The sequence below is a fragment of the Cryptotermes secundus genome, unplaced genomic scaffold, assembly GCF_002891405.2.
Source record: "Cryptotermes secundus unplaced genomic scaffold, Csec_1.0 scaffold507, whole genome shotgun sequence".
In the NCBI taxonomy this organism is placed as follows: Eukaryota; Metazoa; Arthropoda; class Insecta; order Blattodea; family Kalotermitidae; genus Cryptotermes; species Cryptotermes secundus.
The window spans coordinates 210,131-231,604 of NW_019740660.1; the positions used below are offsets into that span (position 1 = coordinate 210,131).

A 21,474-nucleotide genomic window follows, 5' to 3' on the forward strand; every position below is an offset into this window, starting at 1 on the left:
TACAAGGTAGGAAATTTGATCGAATTTTATAAATTTCTGAACTCTGAGCAATTTCCAGATTTAAAGAAATTTGCTTGTAAATTTATCTCCATTTTTGGGACGACGTATCTGTGTGAACAAACTTTTTTCCAAGATTAAGTGCATCAAGTCGAAATAAGGGCAAATTTATCCGATGAACATTTAAAGTCCCTACTTGTGATTAGCGTTTCAAAATTTGAACCTCAATTTAATCAGATTTTAAGAATGCAAAAAGAGTTCCATCATTCACATTAATTGTTTTAATATAATTTGTGATGAAAATATGAGCATTTGCTGCTACTGTCCGTTGTCATTAATATACGATAATAATTTAATCTCACGTACTTTGTATTTAGTTTATGAAATTCTGTGCTTTCAATAAAACTCATATACCTAGAGTTAATAATTTCTTGTTTTATCCGGCCCGTTGAAAGTGCTGAATTACCTAATGTGGCCCGCGGTTCGAAAAGTTTGGAGACCCCGGGTCTAGATAATGTGAGAGTCTCGACGTCTCAGAAATTTACTAGCCTTCACGACCTGTTACAGAGATACCTTTCGCTACAGTTTCCACAGAGCACCCTATAGCTGATACCATTATGCATTACGGACTCCTAAGGGATCTCCTAAGTCACATATGCACTGAATATGCACGCTATGAACTTGGAAAGTTCCGGCAGGACTGTTTAGTAGGATGAGTTCAATGCTCATAACAAGAACCAAGAAGTACATCTCTAGTGAAGTATCGATTTAAACAATTCGGTTCATTTCTGATATATTCTGGTCCTATCGTAAATAACGGAAATTATATTTGCACAAGGTTTCCATTGAAAATGCGTGAAAAAAAAAGATAGGCCGTCGGACAATGAGAGAAACCTCTCCCGCTAGACAAATTATATTACTTAGGCTTCTTGAGAATTTTCGTAACAAGTTTATCTTTTACGGTGAGGAGATTTTAGCCTCATGCCCAACCCCCAAGCTGGAGGATCACCCCTTGTCGGCTGTCCGCGACTGCTTATTGAATATATTCGCAGCTTCCTTCCATACCTGGAGGGCGTCTCCTTCATCCGCAACCTGAGGACGCGCCATGCCGTGGTGACAAGGGACCCACCTAAAATGGAGACAAATTATATAGGTCATAGAATATACTCGTATTTTATACTGCGTCATGTAGATCCATTTCCACGTAACAGCTTGCGTAAGCAGGCGACATTACAAGAGCCGTTGCTAGGGAACAGCTCTGTGGACACGTAGATTCCCCAGCAAATAGAGAACACACAATAATGGAAGAGAAGTTTTCTGTGCGGTCCGCACCTGGACTGTATAAAGAGGTCTAGTAGTTCAGGAATCGTTAACCTGCTTTGCAAACCTCCACTGAGAGAACACTTATATATAGTGCACAAGGAAAAATTTTCAGTAACTTGCTATATATACGATATGTACACCTGACGAATGGCCAAACATTTTTATAAAAGAGACAAACCAATCCCCTTGGTAGAGAAGATGTTTCATAAGGACCACGAACGCAAGGGTTCAGTTTCAAATAAAAATTATCTGGTCATAAGCCTTGAGGTGTTTAGCGCCAAGAACTGATTGGCGGTAAAACCTCAGTCGTAAAGTAACCCTGACTCTAACTCTTGCTGTTGTTGATTGAGTTAAGAATTGCAGTTGTGAGAAGTGAGAAGCTGGTAACTGAGGCCTGGGACAGTTCGGAAACCCAGAGGAAGGTAACGTCCGCCTTTGGAAGCCGCTAATAAGCAACGGATAGTGAAAACTGGGAAGAATTTATGTGTACTGTAGTTACAATGATCTTCAGATTATGTAACTCAGTGAGACTGTTGTAGCTACTCGCAGTTAGGAGTGTAAGTGTCCAATAAATCCAATCACCAATCCAAACCCCGTCTATAACTGCAGTTACCACGCCATAATATATTATTGCAGTGAATTACGATAATCCTACATTCTTTAAATTGACTTTAAACTACGCTTTTTCTAAAATGTTTTCTAGGTTTTGTCATGCGTTGGGTAGGCAAATCTTCGGTATAAATTTCTGTGTGTATTCAACGAGATTCCCATGTGATGGCCATAAGTGTCATTGTTTGCATGTTCTCCAATTTAATACCGACCTTAACGATATCAGCAACAACTACATAACGTCAGTATTGATGTTGCTGCAACGCCAGAGATGTTCTGGACAGAGTATACTCGTGACAATCGCCCTTCTCTCCTGAGAATAGAGATGTATCCTAGAGGCTACAAAATTATTCATATAGTAGCCTTGTGATACCTGAGGTTCCCGAGAGGGTGAGTACTTTCTCCTGGGATGTGCTGACGTTAAGTCTGGTAAAGATTAAAATTTCGGAGGAACCTATTTCTTTATTCTTGCTGGTAGAATACTTCTCGCAAAATTTAGAATTTTCTAATGTTCAATCAGGTGACATTTGTAGTAAAACGTAAACAAGGTAAAGTTGTCCCTGGGCTTACTTGGTGAAGCAATACGCCACGAAGACGTATGGAGGAGTAGAGGTTTAGCTCCACCATTCTTGACGTCATTAGATAGTTGTCAGCTTCATACCACGGCCGCTTTACCTCCGGGGCAAATGCCCTCGGTATCCTTCAGATAAGAAGCAGATTGGCCCCAGAGGTGGTTTGAACGCATTTGAGACAATGTTCCACTACTGGGAATTGAACCCGGCCCGTCCAACCTGTCGCCCCTCGCTATACCGACTGAGCTATCCCTGTTTCCATTGTTTAAACACTAATTTAAAAATTAAAAAATGATAACAACAATCAACGCCTAATTTCTCTCCAAAAAATATTTCGTAACGAATAACTGTACTCGAAAACCGTGACCATACACAAGCTGGGATAGCTCAGTCAGTATAGTGAACCTACAGACTGGATAACAGAGGCATCGGAGTTCGAGTCCCGATAGGAGCAAAAATGTTTTCTTCTCCACGGCGTCCAGACTGGTTCTGGGGCCTATCCAGTGGGTAACTGTGTTAGAAAACCATGACCACACTCAAGTGCGTCATGAATTCATGAAACAACCCCCCCCCCTGGTTGAAATTGCTCTCCCCGCTGATGAACACCAATCTTCTATACTTTTCTGCATTCCATTTGAGGTTTCCTTCATGGATCCTCCTGACTACCAGCTACCAGCTACTTCACTAATGACGTAGCAGATAATGATAATGACTGATATAGATAAGATTAACCCCTCTTATGTTGGGTTAGACTCTCCGTTCCCTTACAAGACTCTGACCTCATTTTGCCCCTCGAAACTTACCCTAAGTAACAACACGGCTATATACATTTTGGACGGGGGTGAAGAAGGGTGTGTGTGTGGGGGGGGGAAGGAGTCCGATAATTAATAATAATAACAAGGCACTTTGCTTTGTACGCAAGAGATGGGAGGAGGTATCAGGAGCTAAGTGCATTGGGAACCCTCTGCTGATGACTGCACACAGACGAGAGGCCGCATCTTTCAAGCGGGCAGACAGGGCCCAGCAGCTACAAGGGCTGTAATTACAAGGGGGAAAACCGCCACAGAAATCCTATCAGATGAAACTAGCGTCTCGGTCAAACTGGCGCCACGATCCGAGGCCCGTTTCTCTTCATTTTAGAAAAATACTCAACCGTCATTTCCATCGTCATATTGTTCGTCGTGATGATGCCAGTGGTCCGGGTAGCTGGCTGATTGCGTTTCATACCCTGACTCATAAGGTTTCTACCTTCCCACCTCCAAGTATATTGAATCAGTAAGATGTTATGCCTTAAAGAAACTTACAGTCGATACTAGTTTTGGATTCCTCACAGCTGTGACACCGTGTACCCTTGTATAATTTCACAGATGTGTCAGCAGAAAGAATTGCTTCAATCTTCAACGTAACCATTAAGAATAAGTTTGCAGACACCATACTGCATGGCGTCAGATCCCAGAAAATCCTTGGAAACAATTGTCTCCAAACTAACTGAAGTTCTCAGTACACCTGCAATAAGGCAGCAGTGCTAGATTCTGCATATAGAGCTCCCGCTATTTTTCCTTTTATTTTTTGCCAGTCATAAGATGCGTATAATTTGATTTAATCATTTGTATTGTTATTTCAAGCTGCAAGTACCTCTTCAAATATTTATGTATAAAATACAGTTCGTACCTCACAGGAAACACATTACGTCTCCGCTACAAAGCCCAACCGGTTAATGCTGTTTAGGGAAATAATCGCTGTTTATTGTGAGAACCATACAGAACACATAAATACACTTTGTGGGCAGAATGCAGAGTTCAGTCCGTACCCCACAGGAAACACATTACGTCTCCGCTACAAAGCCCAACCGGTTAATGCTGTTTAGGGAAATAATCGCTGTTTATTATGAGAACCATACAGACACATAAATACACTGTGTGCACAGAATGCATAGTTTCTTTATTCTTAACCAGAGCTGCCCTAGCTTCTAGCTCAGTTGGTATAGTGACTAGGCTATGAGCTGTACGTCCCAGAAGTCGGGGTCCTATTACCAATATGGCCAAGACTTTTATCTTCTCTATAGCTTCCAGACCGACTATGTGGCCCACCCAGCCTTCTAGAAAAGTAAGGAGGGGCTGTTTCCCCGGTATTAAAATGGCCAGAATGAGAATCTCACCACTCAACCTACATAGATTGTGGAGGTCAAGAACGGTGGTACTGTACCTCTATTCCCGGGTACAACTTCATGGCGTGACGCTTAATTAATTAAGTCCATGGATAATTTTACTAGCTTGCTACACCTCGAAGTACTGTTCCATATACAAGTCAAAATTTTTGCCTGCAGTGAAAGGAAGTTCTTATACACCTGAACATTGACACTGAGTAAAATATTATTTTCACAGCCTCATGTCTCTCCTAATCCACCTTCAGATCCCGTCAGAGGGATGCGCGCATGCGTTCTTCAACTTGAAAGAATCTGAGTTCAAGATTTTAATGTAAATGTTATCTCCTTCCTACGTTTTCTTGCTTGTGCTAGTCGCTAGAAATATCCGCTATCCAAACGCAATTATGAGGCGGCATTCATCATGACGAAGGCCTACAATTACACGAATGAGTCCCGCCTCCACGCTTTGTATCACCACTAAATCCCCACACACCTGGATCATAACTCTTCTTCGGCGAATAGCTTCGCTGTTCCTTCGTGGTACCTAACCAATTTTCATTATTTTAAGCTAACGTCATGCCCAATTAGAAGCTGTTATTATCCTATCCATACGTTCACCCCATTTTTGTATATTTTCTTTTAATAACAATGGGAAAATAATTAATTCTGCACTAAGACAGTTGCCCCAGTGGTAATGATTGGTGAGTTGCATCGGAGAGGTGATCGGTTCCTATCTTGGCCAGGACTAAGACTAAATTGACCAAGGTTTCCCATGGTTTTTCCCAATCCCCTTAGGCAAATACCGGGATGGTATCCAAATTATGCAACCACCGTTTCCTTCCAAATATCTCCAGTTCACCAATCACCCTAATACTCGACATTATACAGTCTAGACTCTGATAAGGTAAAATTTTCCTTCTGTTTAACCAATTAAACACAACACCATACAGACGTAAGGGAGATTGGATTCATAGATCCTCGTATTTTTTACCTCGGCACTACTTGGAGATGAGTGATCAGCTTCAGACTCCGGCTGCTTTGTACTGGATAGGAGGCTGAGTTGGCGCCCGAGGAGAAGAGAAAAAGCTTGCCCCTACCGATAAACAGAAACCGATACATAGGCCGTCCATCCCGTAGCCAGTGACTATTCCGACTGATGGCGCTGTAAAATGTGCCGCCAAAAGCATATAAATACATTGTGCATAAAACTATTTTACTTTTTTTAATAGAGAAATTTACATGTTGCTCTACTACTTTCACTGTAAGAACATATTTTATATTATAGGTGAAGCTATCCTTGTAAGAGGCAGTGGAGGACCATTTGGTTGTGAGATGTCGAGGCTCCCACATTATCTAGACAATCGGCTCACAGTAGACGATGAGGTTGTCGGCATTACGCGCCGGCTGCCCTTTAACTCCAGGAAGATTCCTGGTACTCATTCCTGTCGGAGGCTGAGTCGACCCCAGGGTCATAGTGCGGCTGGAAGGATTAGGTCAACTGAAAAAATTCAGTGACCGTATCGGGAATTGAACCGACGACCTTCCGGCTTGTAGTATAGTGGCTAAGCCAAATACATTACCCCGTGCCCCCATCTGGTACAAAAGTCACCGCTATATTTTTAAGGGTTAGAATGAAACTGTTGAGTTCATCTTCAAGTTAGGTGAAAGGTATTTCTGCACATTCCTCTCTGCGTGAGGGACATAACAAAGGTTACGCATCTCTTGTCTGTCTGAGCCCACTCTGCAGGACCGGTTGACAGGTTGTGACACTTTGGCACGAAATCAAGCAGCAGAAACAATGGAGAGACCGGTTCACGTAACAGTACCACGGTTTATAATTATTAGTCTCGTAGCACCGTGCTGCCCGCAGAGGGCGTTCCGGGGCCACACCCGAGCCAAGCAACCCCCCACCCCCCTGCAGGGTTGCCCACAGCATTCGTGCTTCATTTGTCGCTCGCTTTTCATTACAAATGAAACGTTTATCAAAGGCAAACGAAAAGAATGAACATACAGTGAATTCAGACTGCATACTAAACAATTTGTAATCGCACTGCTAAGTACGTATATATACCGCCTTCTACAAGTCTCTTAACCACACCACCGGCCTATATTTCCGGTTTGGCTTTGTAACGGAGAGGTAGTGTGTTTCCTGTGAGGTACGAACTAAACTTTGCATTCTACATTATGTGTTCCGTATGGTTCTCATAGTAAACAGCGATTATTTCCCTAAACAGCATTAACCGTTTGGGTTTTGTAGCGGAGACGTAATGTGTTTCCTGTGAGGTACGGACTGAACTCTGCATTCTGCCCACACAGTGTATTTATGTGTTCCGTATGGTTCTCACAATAAACAACGATTATTTCCCTAAACAGCATTAACCGGTTGGGCTTTGTAGCGGAGACGTAATGTGTTTCCTGTGAGGTACGGACTGAACTCTGCATTCTGCCCACACAGTGTATTTATGTGTTCCGTATGGTTCTCACAATAAACAACGATTATTTCCCTAAACAGCATTAACCGTTTGGGCTTTGTAGTAGAGACGTAATGTGTTTCCTGTGAGGTACGGACCGAATTACATAGATGTATTCCAGACTTGAAACAAAAATTCGCCTCTTTTGACTGGCAAAAAGATGGGGAAGCTAATCATGATTGACATAATACCGATACCTCGTCGCAATTTTACTGAGAGTTGCAAAGAGATAAGGTAAGGTAAAGCTATACCTGTAACAGGGCATGGAAACCCATATGGTTGTGAGACGTCAATTAAGGAATCCAATGATCTCATCGGAAATCGAAACTGCGACCTCCCGGCTTGAGGCGTAGTTCCTCAACCGACTAAGCTACCGCGTACTCTGTATAGTTGCAGCTAGACTGGAGACAACTCCCGCTGTATGCAAGTCTCCTAGGACTTAGGAACGCCGAACACCTGTGCCCGTAACTAGCAGTCGGCTTCGTAACTCTGGCTGTACTGCGTTCTGTCATAATTTTCCTGAGCCTTCCGAAGCAAACGCAGGGACAGTAGGACCCAGCACGCGGTCCCGACAGAACCCTCCTTCCTCTCTGAACTGGGAACGTACGTCACCCCTGAGTTAGCGTTGGCCACCCTGCCGGATGTATGCGAGAAGTCTACAGGTGTGTTTCTGGTACATTTGGCACAACGCCACCAAGTTAATTGTTCCTTAAATATTGCTTAGCAGGCGACAACATGCTCAGTTTGTTTTTGGGCCGACCACCATGGATATATCTATGAGTACTTACTTATAGATGTTTATTCATTAACTTGTTAATGTAAAAGTTATCCTTCTGGTTATCTAGCTTTAACGGGGCAGTCGATGTATAGATCCACATACTCTTAGCTTCGGCACTAGTTGGAGGTAGTGATCAGCTTCACGTCCCGGCCTCTTTCCCCCCGGGGAATGAGCGTCAGGCACCCATTGGATAGGAGGCTGTGTGGGCCACAGAACCTATCTGGATGTTGTGGGGAAGAGAAGAATCTCTTGTCTCTGCCAGGAATCGAACTCCGATCCCTTGGTTTTCCAGCCCGTAGCCTGTCGCCACATCCACCGAATTATTGTTTATAAACCTCTGTACTTCTATCTATAAGTTAATAATTATTTCATTTATTAATATTTTATTTTCTTATTAATCCGTTCATTTATATTGCATTCGTCTACTTCTGCACTCATTTATTCACATTTGTTAGGATGTATTCGTCCTTTATATTACCTATAATTTATGTGCTTCCTTCCTCTTTTTATTTATTCTTCCATGTATTTATTTATTACTTTATCCATTCACAGTTTGTTTGTTTGTCTAGATCCGGTAGTTTCACCCATTGCATTGACTGCGCTACGGTTTAGAAAAATCGTGGGGTACTGGAGTTCGCTTCCCGGCGGAAATATTAATTTCTTTTTTCCACAGTGTTCACACCGGCTGTGGGGCCCACCAGGGTTCCTACGTACTCTTTACCGGAGTGGGGCTCTTTCCCAGGTGTTAATGTGGCCCGAGCGAGATGCTGAACATTCATCTCCATGTATTACCGGGGTTAAGAAAGACCGGATTTATACCTCCACAATGACGCCATGGCTCATATTGGACCGCAGTGTTAATTTACTAATTTATTCTTAGTCCATTTAACTACACTGTCAGTAAGTGGCACTATATTTTACAGCGTCAAATAAATAGATAATTTTTAATAATAAATTGGAGATCGTGCAGAAGGAAACGCTCGTAATCTATTTTAAAATGGGCCTACTATATCGGAACTTGTCTGCAGGAACTGAGGTAAATCACGAAAAACCTCGGTGAGGGCAGTCGGTGTCTCTACCGAGACTGGAACGCGGTACCAAGGGAAAACAAAACAAGGGTGCCCACCCTTCAGACCTAAGTCCCATTTACATAAGGCTACAGGTTACTCAGTTGGCATGCAATAGGCCCAGTGTAATTGCTGCCTTAACAGTTCACAAGGCGATATGGGTTGAACATGTAGCAAGCACTGCGGAGTCGAATCTAAGTATCATATCTCATTACAAAAATCTCAACGTAAGAGACAACTTAGGGGAAATGACATTTAATGTAGAGATAGTGTTAAAATGGATCCTAATTAATTTGTGAAAATGTGGGCTGATCCAACTAGCTCAGGATATGGGCCACTGGTTGGATGTTGTGGATGCAGTTCTCACAGCGGTTACCCTGCACAATACAGCCTCGTGGGATGTGACGCCGTGTAGTCTCTCATTAATTCACTGCTGCGGAACATAATGCTTCCATCTTCAGGATCAAATATATTTAACATGTAGCAAAATGAGTTGAAATGAGGCGCTTCTATCAGACTACACGGCGTCACATCCCACAAACTTATACTCTGAATATTCCTTTCATGGTTTTATGCACAGTGGCGACTCCGAGCTGTACTGTGCTTTGTTTGGACAGCCTTGAGCGCTGTGTCGGGGGCAGGATGCCGCCGCACACAGCATCAACCCCCGGATCAGTACTCTATAACCTGGATTATGCAGTTGTCACGTTTTGGGTTCCCGCCCCGACAGTCCAATTAACAAGTTGACATGGATTTCACGTCACGAGGGCTCATCGGACACGAACACGGGTGCACCTTGTTTATGACGTCACTCGCATCTCCCTTCATGTGAATGACACGTGATACAATCTGCGTTTAACCCTTCAAGTCAGTGTATGGCCATCGCTCTGCAAGCCCTACGCGGTTCCCAGGCGAACTACACATATGTGTCTATTGCGTATTATTCTGACAATAAATAGCGGCTATGCATATTTTTTCGTATTCAGAACACAGCGTTTGTTATGAGGTGAAGCTGGATATTTAAATATTGTCACGTGAAGGAAAGACTCTTGATGGGGTTTTGGGTTGCATATTGGATATATTGGCCACTTGAACACACGACTCGCCACTAGACTTGATTATAGTGCCACCGCTATTTTCCAAATGTTACTACTCATTATATCCTGCAGTGTCTTCACTAGTAGTTACCTGGTAACGGCTTCTAACAATGACTATTCCTCTGCTTCCGAGTTCAAGTCCTCTCTGAATGGCGGCTTCTTTCCGACTGCCTTCCTTCCTCACAACTGACTCGCGGCCGTTTCACACGAACCTCCCAGTCTTCTGCTCACCGCCTGACTTTCAACTAACTATCCTTCAAAGTCACTCGGTCAGTAAGTCTTGGTGACTGGCCCCATTGACTAGATATTTATTATTGCTTGACAGTTGCGGTCTTGTTTTTGTGGGACGTCCTCTCTGACGATAGGGCGGATCTGTTATTTATATGTGCTGCTGGCTCTTACAAGTGCAGTCCTTCTGGGGTCCGAGTCCCATAGGACTCGCAATCACATTTCACTGCCTCAGGTTTGAGACTTATATTTTCATCGCCTCCTACGTCCCGCAGGGTCACGGTGGAGATATTCGGCTCCACCTCAACACGGGTGACTATTGTCCTCCTTAAAACCCTTTACCCGGACCGAGTAGAAAACACCGTCTATAATTCCTCTATTATTTCACTTTTACCCACTACCTTGGAAAAATATTTACCGAAATGTTCCCTAGCAGCAGTCTATTCCTTATTGTTGAAATCTGTTGCCTAGCAGCAAATATTGTTTCGTCGATTGCTTTACGGTCACTGCCTAGAAACGGGCCTATACACCACAATATAATTTCGATGAATTATCTTTTTTCTTCAATCTGTTGTCTAGAGAGTAAAGAGGAAAATTTAAAGATTTAGAACCCATATATTTCCATCAAATAATCTTTTAAAGCACAGTGGTTGTGTAAAACTTACTTTAATTCTAAGACACTCACAGATTGTATCCATGTGTTCCGTATGGTTCCCACAATAGAGAGAAGTTACACCCCTAAACAGTATTAACCGGTTGGGCTTTGTAGTGGGGATGTAATGTGTTCCCTGTGAGGTACGAACTGAACTCTGAATTCTGCCCACACAGTGTATTTATGTGTTCCGTATGGTTCTCACAGTAAACAGCGATTATTTCCCTAAACAGCATTAAACGGTTGGGCTTCGTAGCGAAGACGTAATGAGTTTCCTGTGATGTAGGATCTGAATGTTAAGGGTTAGTAAAATGTTTCAGGGTCCCACATTCTGCTGTTTGCCTGACTTCTGGCTAGAGGTCAGTGTGTCCCGAAGGTTCTGCTACCGACCACATAGAGAGAGATTTTCTTGCTATTTCCTCTGTCTTAAAGCACATGCTTGCTACTACGTGCTTGTCATATTGCCGTCTGAAATTGAATTCATTGAAATTGAGTTCGTAATAAAATACACTTTCCAACGTTTTACCATCTCTCAAACATGACTTTACCAAAAGGACGAGCGGGCAGTACCTGGAAGACTTCAGATTTAGGAAAATTTTAAATTTCCCCCTGTAAATTGTGGTGCCCCTTCCTCCTCTCCCTCCCTTCCTTATACACTCTCATCCCTCTCTCTGTTTTCATGCTTCAAAATGTAAACGGTTATATCGCCCCAGTCCTGATAACAATGCAACCCGATAGCACAGAACCTATGGCTCCCAGCTGACGCTTGCAATGACTCTGCCAGAAGTTCCCTTTCTGTCCGCACCACGGCGTTGTAATCAGCTGTGCTCCTTACCTGGACTCAATGGAAAGCTTCTCACCTTCAGCCTATAGCCCAGAAAGGATTTTGTCTTGGAGATTACTTCACGACGCCATCAGCGTCTAAAGTACATAGCGTCGAATGGTAGGATGACAAGAGAGTGGTGAATTAAAAAAAAATTGAAGGAAGTTGTTTTTGCCTAATCGAGCCAATATCCCAGTATTTGTCTGGAAACACTGAGGAAAACAACAGCTGGTGTCTCAGCCGAGGTTCGAATCCGTCACGTCCAAGATAGAAGTCTTAGAATCATACAGCTACAGCAGTGTGCTCGGTGGTTTCGAGTAGTACAGGGTTGCTCAAAAGTCTTGGATGGTACGAGGGAGAGTCAATAAATAGGCCACAAACACATATAAAACGTAAAATATGTGATATTCGAAACTAAAAAGAAAAACTTTATTTCCCGACATATACTCCACCATCATGGATACATTTGCCCCATCGCTTTATCAATGCGTCGAAACCCGCAGCATAGAAGTCTTTTGATTGTTCTCTCGGCCATTTCCCCACTTGGTCGGGCATCATCTGCGACTTTCAAAGCACATGAGAGAATTTCTAGGCCCAGTTTTGAACCGCCTTACGCGACAGACATTTTCCACTGCAGACAGAAAATATTTCTTTAAGAATATACTTTGCACCTAGTCCTTTTACCCATAAAGAAGCATAGCAGAACGCTGCTCTTTGGTAGTATAATCCTCAACACGTTTGCCAATTTGACTACTAAATCCAGCCTTTGAACTTTCGCATGCTCGTCTCCAGCCTAGACAGTCATTAAGCTGGACGGTGCTGCTACCTAGTGACACATAGAAAACCTATTGCGTCCATTATAGCTGTTTTACTTCCATTTGTGACATATTTACTGATCGCTGATAAGCTGAAGGGCAATACAACAGCAGAACATACACGTTTCAATTTTGAAAAGAGTTCAACTTGTTTCCTTAAGCTGGTTCAAGAAGTTCACTGAGGAGCATGGAGAAAGCTTGAAATAGTCATTAGTGTACAGAGTGTATAGTGTACAAGTATATGTTAAAGGCTTGGCAAACATTCTGCATTTTAGGAAATATAGAGCCTACAAAATTTTGGGAAGTATCCGGATTTATTGGGTGGGAGAGGTCATCAAGATTAAGGAAAATTTCGGATTAATTATGCTAAAGTTAGCCCTGAAAGGCAAAAAAAGTCTTAGAAAACAAATAAATAAAAAATTTCATAATACAGGTATTGTTAAAAAAATAAATAAATAATCACTGCAGCAATTCTTTCCTGTCTATTCCAGGGTCTCCTTCATCCAGCTCAAGCTAATCTTGGATATTTTCTTGCGTGGTTTCAATATCTCCAGGTGCCCTCAACACAGCCTGAAAGTTCCATTGCTTCTAAATGCCATGTGTACTCAACTCTGAAGAGAATTTTTCACTTTTCATATTTCGCTCCTGATTACCCGACATCCAGATTAATTGTAACCGGTTTAGCGAGGGTTTGCTGTCTATTCTGTAGTTATCTTTCCAACTTTTCGCTGCAATAAACATTTCGCTAGTAACGCTAGTAATGTGAGCAGAAACACACGTAAAGCATCGGTTACTCTTATCAAAATTGAAACACAAATATAAATACTTCTACAGATTCTAGTAAAACTCTCCTATATCAAAATTCATGAATGTCCGCTCTGTAATTCTCATGTTGATGCATAAAATTGGCATGGTCGCAGTTTAATAAACACATTAAAAATCTTTTCTTTGCAAAATTTCCTTACATTTTCAGCCTATACAACTAAGACATAATTACTCTAATCAAACAGTCCATTGGACATGAAGGGTAACGGCCTCTAGGATGTGACGTCGTGCAGTCCTGTACAGTTCACCCGACGTTTCGCTGAAAGATACTGATTTCATCATCATGGTTGAAGAGTAAGAGATGAAAGAAACTACCAAGAAAGACGCGAAAATGTTTTCCTTGGCTTATTTTTCAATCCTGAAGATGGAAACAATATGGTCCTCCAATATTTCGGTGAATTTTTACCGGCCTATATGACGCTACGCTATAGAAGTCTTAGAACCTGAAATCCAGTATTTGACTTCAGCTTTCAAGAAATCTGCAATTTTGTACTCCCAGATGGTATAAAAGTTGAAAGAAAGTTGAGCAGCCTGTTGTCAGGTCCTCCTGTAAACCTGACTTTAAGCCGTACTCTCACCTCCCCTCAATTTTGTATCAAAGATAATATTAAAATGGATCTTAAAACAGTGGGGTGGAAGGGTATGGGCAGAATTCAGCTGTCTCAGGACATGGAGCAGTGGCAGACTCTTGTGAGATATTAGCAACTAACAGCTCCTCAATGACTCAGCTGCATGGAGCTGGTTCAACATCGAGTAATTAATAATTCCTATTCCGAAGGTTCTGAGATCAATTCTGGGAGTAGACACTCATCCTAAATGAGGATTTTTTTTTTGCGGATTTTGTCATTATGACCAGTCACATAGTATATTGCTGACACGATTTTAGTGACTATAGACGTGGTTTGGATTGGTAACCGTCACTACACTTCAGAGTACACTGTTACACACACATACTATTGCCCACAGTCAAGTCTTCAAAAGCCGTTGCTTGGCAGCAGCTCCCAACGTTGGACGTTCCCTTTTCCTCTGGGTTCCCGAATTGTCCTCGGCCTCAGCTACCAGGTTCTCAAAGCAACAGCTCACAAAGACTGGAACATCCGTTCTAACTCACTAACATCTAGGCACGGACGGCACAGAAAACACCGTTAATCTGTATTTGTTTCAGAGCCGCTGCGTAGTAAAGGCGGTTGTACAATTTTTTATTACTCGGTTGTTGCCTAGCAACGGAACCACATGCCACAGTACCTTAAATTCAGTCATGATGGGTTTCTTCTATCGCCTTTCCAATTCATTATTCAGTAGAATACCCTGTGGTTCGACGTCATCTGCCTGCAGATTGAGACACTAATAGCATCGTTACATAAGCCAGGAAGAAACAAAATTCTCATAAGGGACAGGCGGTTGGGTAAATAAGCATAAATAAATGAGCTCGCTTTGAAAGCTATGCAGTTCCGAAATTTGTGTCTCCTAACTTAATGCATTTGGTGACAGAAAAGTAAATCACTCCCAATTTATACTGAAAATGAAGACAACAAATTCCTTTGATACGTTAGAACCCATTTACCCGACTACACGGTGGCTATTCGAGAAGCCCTTACTCCTTCATTGCCCGCTGTAGCATTCTTAAATCTTAATAAAAACACAGCGTTTTACGAAGATTGGACCCATTGCTCTCTGGACAATGATACCGTGTAGTCTGATAGATGGACCTAGTTCCGAATGTTTCAGGGTAACTTACTGCTTCTATTTTCAGGGTAACTATCGAACAACACGGTCCAAAATCTCGACCCATTATAATGTTTTCCTAAAATTTTCCTTAAATATAACATACAATTATCGTTAAAGAGAAACTGTAGAAAAAAATCTGATCCAATACTGCAAGAGTAATTAAAACGCACCGATGTTCAGTCACAACAAAACAAAAGCATAAACCTATAGAGAATTTATCGTTGGGGTTGGTTAGTGTGTCGGGTCTTCACAGGATGGCTCTGACAGCACTCGATGGCAGACAGCAACAAAAAAACTGAACCTCACAAGGGAACCGTTTGAGGGGAATGGTCGATAGGGGGCGTATCCCCAACATTAACCTGGGTGCACCTCTATTGGCTGCAGGAGGGCCTTTCCACGCCTCCAACAATTAGATTGAGGTGGGGTAAGTTTGTGGTAGTGGGAGGGACTTCCCGTTTAGCGGCGCGCACGAGTGGCGACGCGCAGACCAGTACGTGACGTGAAGCCGAGTTCGGCAGTCGCTGTGTCTCATGCGTGTTACTCCCATCTGCACAATTGTTGGTGTTGCTTGTGTTGTTTGTTGCGATAGAGCAAGGGAAATGGGACTTCCCTAAACTGATACCAACCCAACAAATGTGTGACAAATATTATTTATCTTCTTTATTTCGTATCGTAAACTATATTACTTGAATGTGGGTTGTTATTGAGACATAAGTGTTTGGTTGGGTAATTTATTTGAACAGTTTTAACAAAAAACGACGCCGAGAGCAACAACAGCAACGAAGACGCCGGCGTCGAGATGCTAACTGATGTGACCCCTGTCGGTAGAGTGGCTGGTCAACTATACACAGGGCAGAACGTAAGTTGTACCATCTAAAGTAATAGTCTGATTAGGGGACAGTCCGTGGTGCCCTCAGGTAAGTTCCAATGGCTATCTAGCCTCTGAGGGCGTCCAAATCTCTGGCCATTGAACTTAATGGTCAGGTCGCGTAGCAACGCGTTCTGTTGAGCAGCTGTTGCTTATCATATAAACGTTTACTCTGGTTCAGATATGTCAGAATTAACCAATTAAACACTGAATTTCCTCATATTTTTATATAAGAAACCAGTTCTTACCTCACAGGAAATATATCACATCTCCGCCACAAAGTCTAACCGGTTAATTCTGTTTAGTTAAATAATAGCTGTTTATTGTGAGAACCATATGGAACACATAAATACACTCTGGGCAGAATGCAGAGTTCAGTCCGTACCTCACAGGAAACACATTACATCTCCGCTACAAAGCCCAACCGGTTAATGCTGTTTAGGGAAATAATCGCTGTTTACTGTGAGCACCATACGGGACATACAAATACGCTGTGTGGGCACAATGCAGAGTTCAGTCCGTACCTCACAGGAAACACATTACATCTCCGCTACAAAGCCCAACCGGTTAATGCTGTTTAGGGAAATAATCGCTGTTTACTGTGAGCACCATACGGGACATACAAATACGCTGTGTGGGCACAATGCAGAGTTCAGTCCGTACCTCACAGGAAACACATTACATCTCCGCTACAAAGCCCAACCGGTTAATGCTGTTTAGGGAAATAATCGCTGTTTACTGTGAGCACCATACGGGACATACAAATACGCTGTGTGGGCACAATGCAGAGTTCAGTCCGTACCTCACAGGAAACACATTACGTCTCCGCTACAAAGCTTAACCGGTTAACGCTGTTTATTATGAGACTAATAAGGAACACACAAATACATTGTCTGAGCAGAATGCAGAGATTTTTGTGCTAAAACAGGAGGTACATAGAGTAACCAGAGTGCTTTAGGACGTTAAGCGTGCTTTATAATTCCGGATAATTGCATCTATGTGTCTTTAGGCATGGTAACGGGAGGCCTGATTACAGTTTCTTAACGCAGTAGGCTTATAGGTTCATAACCTGTTTCATTTCGGTAACATATTTAAGAATCAATTTTAAAATATTTGTATTTGAATGTCCTGATTATATATAATATACGTGTATACATATAGAGAATAGAGATTAACCACGAATATCCCCTCCATATAGCAGACATCTCCATTGTCTTGTTTTTATTAAAGAAATATAAATTTTAGAAAGTTGGCCCTGCTTCCATCATCAGGTAATATTATAAATACATAATTTTATGAAGTAGGTGGAACTAATCCGAAAAGGTCGAATCTATGCATTTCGAAATGACTGGCATTTATATCAAATCAATAACGCGTTTCTTTCATTTGTGTCGTGAATGTGTCGATTAGAGAGATTGCAGAAACATAGTCACTCAGTCACGCAGCATGAAACTGGAGCAAACATTTTTCTTATGCAGGTAGAAAATTTCGTTGCTTCGTCAAATTATCCGACGAGAAGTAGCTACGAAACGTATTTCGCGTTGAAATATTTCTGTCACAGCTCATGCACGAGAACTGGGGTTAAGTTCCATACAATTTCTTACAGGATTTGTTGTGGGCTTAACGGCAACACAGCAAGTTTTCCTTCAGTTTTCCTTAGCTAATCACCAATCTATCATTGTCCCACACTCATTTGTCGTCTCAGAAGGTATGCAGGCAGCACGTTATCATATCCTTAGTCTGCAAGTTTGGGGGCTTCACCTCTGACCCGGTACTTTGCCGGTTACAGACTAACTATATTTTGCCCCAAGACGTTTTCAAAGTTAACCAATTAAACTTTTAAATTGTAAGCATGGAATTTCAACTCAGGCTTCAAATGTGAGCATAAACAAATCGACATGACTACGTAACAGAGGTCACTTCGCTTCAGAGATAAGTTCCTCCAGCGATTATAAAACTGTTCAGAGATGCTATAGATATGCTACTGACAGCGTTCTCTCAGTTTATGCCCTCTGATTTAGCCAACTTTATCTGCCTAATTGAATTAAATTAACTTCTCAAGAATGGGCGATGTGTAAAAGTCATTCAGTAAGAAAAAAAAATTCCCTGAAGACGTCCGAGGAAATATTATACTTTGTAAGGTCTTAATCGGCATTTGTTTTATATACAAAACTCGTACAGAAACATTTGCTTTGTTAGAAAATTAGCCAAGGCTCTTTTGTTAGTATCAATAGTTTTTCTGAAGGATTGCTCATTTCTAGTCCCCTTATAAGGGCAAAGGCACAAAAACCCATTTGTAAAACCTATTCTTTCTTGTAAAGGGAGGCCTCTCTTGAAAAGCTACTTTGGTTTAGGGGCTACTTTAATCTGGCGGAAAGTTTTTTTAACCTCTCGTCAGTCCATCAGCTCTTAACGTGGAGTGCCCTCGATGGGGAGGAGGCCCCACGCTGGGCCCACATTGTCACGCGGACAGAACTGCAGCAGAAAGCCTTGTTCACGCTTGTCGGATTAGGAAACTATTATAGTCTTCATAGGACCGGTTCAGCGCTCTGCCCCGTGTTTGAGCAAGGGATTTACTCCCTACAGAGGTTTGTGTTTACTAAGGACCTCTTACCCTGTACGTGGATTATACCGCCCCATCCTCTTTCGTGTCGCTACAGCGCTACAAGCCATTTCACTTGGTCCGAGTGCTGGCCTATATACACACTCCACACGGCTTGTTACATGCCGATTACGTGGTCTTAGTTTATAAGCACTATACACAGCGATTTGTTGGTTTATGGCGACCGTCAAAAAGAAAACAGCTGTTTGATAAAGTGGTCATCAGGGGTTGTGAGATCTGTATTTTATTTACCTGCTTGTATAATAACACCTGTTGAGAATTCAACGTCAAATTCCCTCTGATTTCTTCCGTATTCTTCTCCAGTCCTACATGTTACCGAATGATGCGTCGAGGCCTACGTTTTAACGCCATATCCCGCGAATAACTCAAATATATAGTCCATAGCATAATTTTTCTTTTATTAAACAAATACACAACTGATATTCTCTATTACATGCAACACTCCTTTAAATGTAAAAGTAAAGTTGTCCCTGTGCTTAACTAATTACGCACTACGCCATGAAAGCGTATGGGGGAATGGATGTATAGATCCACATTTTCTTGACCTCGGCACTAGCTTGAGGTGAGTGGTCAGCTTCACGCCCCTGCCGCTTTACCTCCGGTACCCTTTGGATAGGAGCTTGGGTGGACTCCACAGCCGGTCTGGACTACGTGGAGAGGAAAGAAAATTCTTGACCCCACCGGGACTCGAACTCCGACCCCTCGGTCATCCATCCCGTAACAGTCGGTATACCAACTACGCTATCTCGGCTCGTTTCCCTTCAATACGTATAAATCTTTCGCCTTTTACACTCCTTCAATCCTTTGTTTTAAAGTTACAGCATACAGTCAATGAGTCTTTTACACCTATTTAAAACCACGTTCTCCACTACATGTTTCGACCGTCATTGGTCATCATCAGTTGTTTTAAATTGTTCTGTGGAGGATACTATGCTTGCGTTTTGCGTTTCTAATATTCAATGTGTAGTTCCCGTCACAAATTCTTGTTTTTCGCCGTGTTGAGTGTTCCCTCCTGTCGCGTTGTGTGTTCAGACTACGAGTGTTTTCTATAATAATAAACTACACTTCACATATCCACATCAAAATATTATTATTGTACACATAATACACACGATACACTGAAATAAAAAGGTCTTGCTCCTTCTATGACTTACTACGTAATTTAAGGTCCATGCAAAATGTTAATGCTAGAAAAATTTCGTAATTTTAGATCTTTCGTCTCACCGTTGCATCGCTTGTTTATGTTATATACAAGGGTCATTAGCCTGTCGTCACTGTACCCAGCGATTTGTTGATTTGGGGCACATGACTTGGTGGCTCCTCCATATTACGTAATTCTGCGTCACGACGCACCCAGTTCATACGCACGTTGTCGTCAGATGCTGACGCAGGCAGTTTTTTGCCTAGCGGTGCCATTGCAAGGTAAATCAAGCATAATACTATCTTGACCGAAGTTAATTCCCATGGACGTTGTTTGAAGTACTATTCTGATTACTATAATAGTTTATATATATAGCGAATATAAACCCAGAAATATCCTGTACTCGTAGAACGTCAATTACTGGATACACGTTCTAATCTACGTGTATATATGACTCTACAGTTCTTTGTCGAACTTTTGTCGCTTTTTCAGTTTCTTGATCTTCCGCACATTGGATAGGGCTCCTTGGACGGGGGATCAGCAGTCGCGAAACCGCTACCTACACACAGAACAACACAAACACAGGATAAACATACACAGACGTCAATGCCTCGAGTGGTATTCGACCACACGATCCCAGTGTTTGAGCGAGCGAAGACAGTTCATGTCTTAGACCACGGGGCCACCGTGCTCGGCACTTGTTCTAAATCAGTTCATAATTACAACTTCCTTTTTTTTGACATGAACGCCGTATATTTCCAGCCGTACATTCTGCCCGTAATTATGGCTAACCCTGTAAGAACAAAGTTCAGAAAACGGGCTGAAGGAAAGCTGATGTATTTGTTCAGAAAATATAAGACTTTGAGTGCTGAATCAAAGCGCATGTTAAAATCGTGTCAAAAATACCTTCACGTGAGAGAGTGTGAGTGGGGTTTGTATTCGAGATTGGATTTATTGACACACAACTCGTGACTATACTTAACAGCCACATTTGTTCACACATTCTAACAGATCACTGTAACTATAGCACATATAGACTTTTCTGTCTTCTCTTCACAGACAGCCTCACTAGAGCTCAGCTGGTGTCCTCGTTAAATAGCCTCTTGGCACGGACCACGTAGGGAACACAGTTTCCCACAGTTCCTCTGTTGTTGCGCGTTAACTCATTGAAGTAGAAACATGTTTGTTTCGCGGTCGTTACCTAGTAACGTGTCTACTTGCTACAGTATATTTGTGAGTCCGTAGTCATCAGATAGTGACGTAGTTCATTATGTCATCAACAGAAATTTGCAAGCTTATGCTTTAATCACGCGATTCATAACAAAATCACAACACCAGAAGTCTCTTTCGACAAAACAAGTCTTCTCTTCCATTGGCTGCCTGTTCAAGTTGTTACGTAACAGACATAACTCTGACTATACTTAACGACGGTCTCGGTGACTGATACCAAATTGTCTCACATGACTGGATGACACTGAATAATGAATTCATAGGGACGTAGGAAGAATGGGGCAAGTACCGCTACCTCATCGGGGGGCACACGGTAGCACAGTTGGTTGAGTGAATATCCTACGAGCCGGAAGATTGCGGGTTTTATTCCCGATGAGGTCATTGGACTTTTCAATTTACCTAATCCATCCACCCGCACTATGGCTCTGAAGTCGACTCAGAAAAGAGTACCAGGAATCTTCCTGGGTGTACAGGGCGGCCG

General features: G+C 42.3%; 1 protein-coding gene across 4 annotated transcripts in view; it reads left to right on the forward strand.

The window, feature by feature from the left end:
• The window catches only part of LOC111872478 (transcription factor Sp9), a 281,569-nt gene that overhangs the window by 185,069 nt on the left and 75,026 nt on the right, over positions 1-21,474 (forward strand). For 2 of the 4 annotated variants that reach the window (XM_023866437.2, XM_023866439.2), the window contains exon 1: positions 15,637-15,990. The exons of the other annotated variants lie outside the window; for them this stretch is intronic. In XM_023866437.2, the coding sequence (XP_023722205.1) occupies positions 15,931-15,990 (60 nt within the window). In that variant the 5' untranslated portion in view covers positions 15,637-15,930. Of the gene's footprint in view, positions 1-15,636; positions 15,991-21,474 lie in introns of those variants that run through there. 4 annotated transcript variants of the gene reach the window in all.